Below are 1,938 nucleotides of genomic sequence, written 5' to 3' on the forward strand. Positions count from 1 at the left end.
GCAAACTGTCTTCACAGTTGGTATACTATTCTGCAACACTCATGATTATAATTCTAAGAGAAAGAAAACAGACTGAAATACTTACTGAACATATAGGTATACCCCAATGCAGATATAAACTGACAATTTAAAACTGTGAGCAATGACAAAGTTATCTGAAAAGGGTGACACTCTGTAATGTCACATTGTGTAATAACTCCACAATATGTAATAATGTAATAAAATCAGGCTTCAACATGTAATAAAGCAGCACTAAAACCACATTATGTAATAATTGACAAAATATGTGGTAAAAGTCTTCATATCAACTATTAAATAAACAAAGATCTATGTTCTACCAAACATCTAAGGTACTCTGTGTTTACAATAATTATGTTCATAAACTCGTGAGCAAAGTTAATATTTCCAGGCTCAGAATGGACGGCTGTGCTGGGTGCGCCCCCAGTAACAGCAGCTTCACGAGCGAGCACTCACACAGACACACAATCACTCCTTCTTTGTGCATGACCTACAGATTTTACTCCATTCCTTAGGAATTTTTCTCTCTCACATTATATTTAACTCATTATTTTTCCTGAATCTAGAAATCATTTTTGATTATGCAGGGATCACACAAACATGACATGCTGGAAATAATTTATTTGACATATGTAAATGAAGACGTGTCAGGGAAGGTGTCTCAGGTGCGCTCAGTTCCATGTTGATGGTGATGTACAACAGAAATGTGTGTACGCACAGCTTGATTAATCTGGATCTTTTTGTGCGTAAGCCATTTTCTGGATTTGTCCTTACACCACATTTCAGTAAGAAATCTACCCAAATCTTTGTACATGAGGCCCCAGCCTCTTACCAGGYGTTGGATTCCAGAGCCAAGCTATGTCTAGACATGAGCCCAACTATTTAGTTGTTAATGCTCAACTTCTGAAGTTCCTTGTCTGTATTACTAGTCCACAGGTGTCAAATTTCAGCCCTTGAGCATTGCTATCCTGAATGTTTTCTTGTTTCCCTGCTRCAACACACTTGATTTSCTAGAATGAGTGATTAACAGGTTTCTARAGAATTTTAGGATATAATTAAACCACTGAATAAGGTATGTTGGAGCAAAGAAACAGGGAAAACATGCAAGATAGCAGTCCTTAAGGACTGAAGTTTGACACCACTAAACTAGRCAGTGCCACCAGAAATTGGCACAGCCAAGGACCCTTCATCGCCCACTGCCCGGCATGCATCACARCCGGTCTTAACAATCCTCACCGTAGGTGGTGGGTCCACATMGAGGTGGCATCCAGTTGMTTTTGCAGGCTTGGCTCGGCCGAGACTTAGGAGCCATGGTTCAACCACCAGGTGCTTGCTGACGAGGTCTAACAAAGTCCCTGCTCTAGGGAGTTGCCTTGGTTTCTGTTTTCTAGGCAGGGTTTCCTGAAATAGATGATGTTCCATTCATCAAGAGTTGTGAATTGCTCATAGTTTGACCCCTCACCCAAGGCTTGTTTGCCATGAAAAACTCTACAAGGGGAKAATGCCCCACACAACATAGACCCCCAGGATCACAGGGTACTCAACCACCTCCACAGCGTTAAGGTGACAATTCTGCAGAGAGGTGAACCACAGATCTAACCTTTTAATTCTATTTTGTCTTTTCAGACTGAGTTCCTGTAACTTGTCAGCYAAAAGCTGTGAACTTCTGTCCTCAGTTCTCAGCTCTCAGTCCTCGAGTCTCAAAAACCTGGACCTGAGTAACAACAACCTACAGGATTCAGAAGTGAAGCTGCTTTCTGCTGCCCTGAGAAGTCCACACTGTCACCTGAAGTCTCTCAGGTCAAGAAGGTTTTATTGTTCAACATTATTTAATGAAATTTTATGCTCAAAGTATTTAACCCTACCTCTAATTCAGCGTTTCCCAACCCTGGTCCTCGAGGCACACTGCCCTGCATGTTT

The 1,938-nt window shown here is 41.3% G+C and overlaps 1 protein-coding gene across 1 annotated transcript in view; it reads left to right on the plus strand.

The window, feature by feature from the left end:
* LOC106522678 (NACHT, LRR and PYD domains-containing protein 12-like) overlaps positions 1-1,938 on the plus strand; it is a 43,741-nt gene that overhangs the window by 22,770 nt on the left and 19,033 nt on the right. Inside the window, 1 exon segment of the mRNA XM_014015802.1 lies at positions 1,645-1,818. Coding sequence (XP_013871256.1) covers positions 1,645-1,818 — 174 coding nt within the window.

This window comes from Austrofundulus limnaeus, unplaced genomic scaffold, assembly GCF_001266775.1.
Source record: "Austrofundulus limnaeus strain Quisiro unplaced genomic scaffold, Austrofundulus_limnaeus-1.0 Scaffold134, whole genome shotgun sequence".
Classification (NCBI taxonomy): Eukaryota; Metazoa; Chordata; class Actinopteri; order Cyprinodontiformes; family Rivulidae; genus Austrofundulus; species Austrofundulus limnaeus.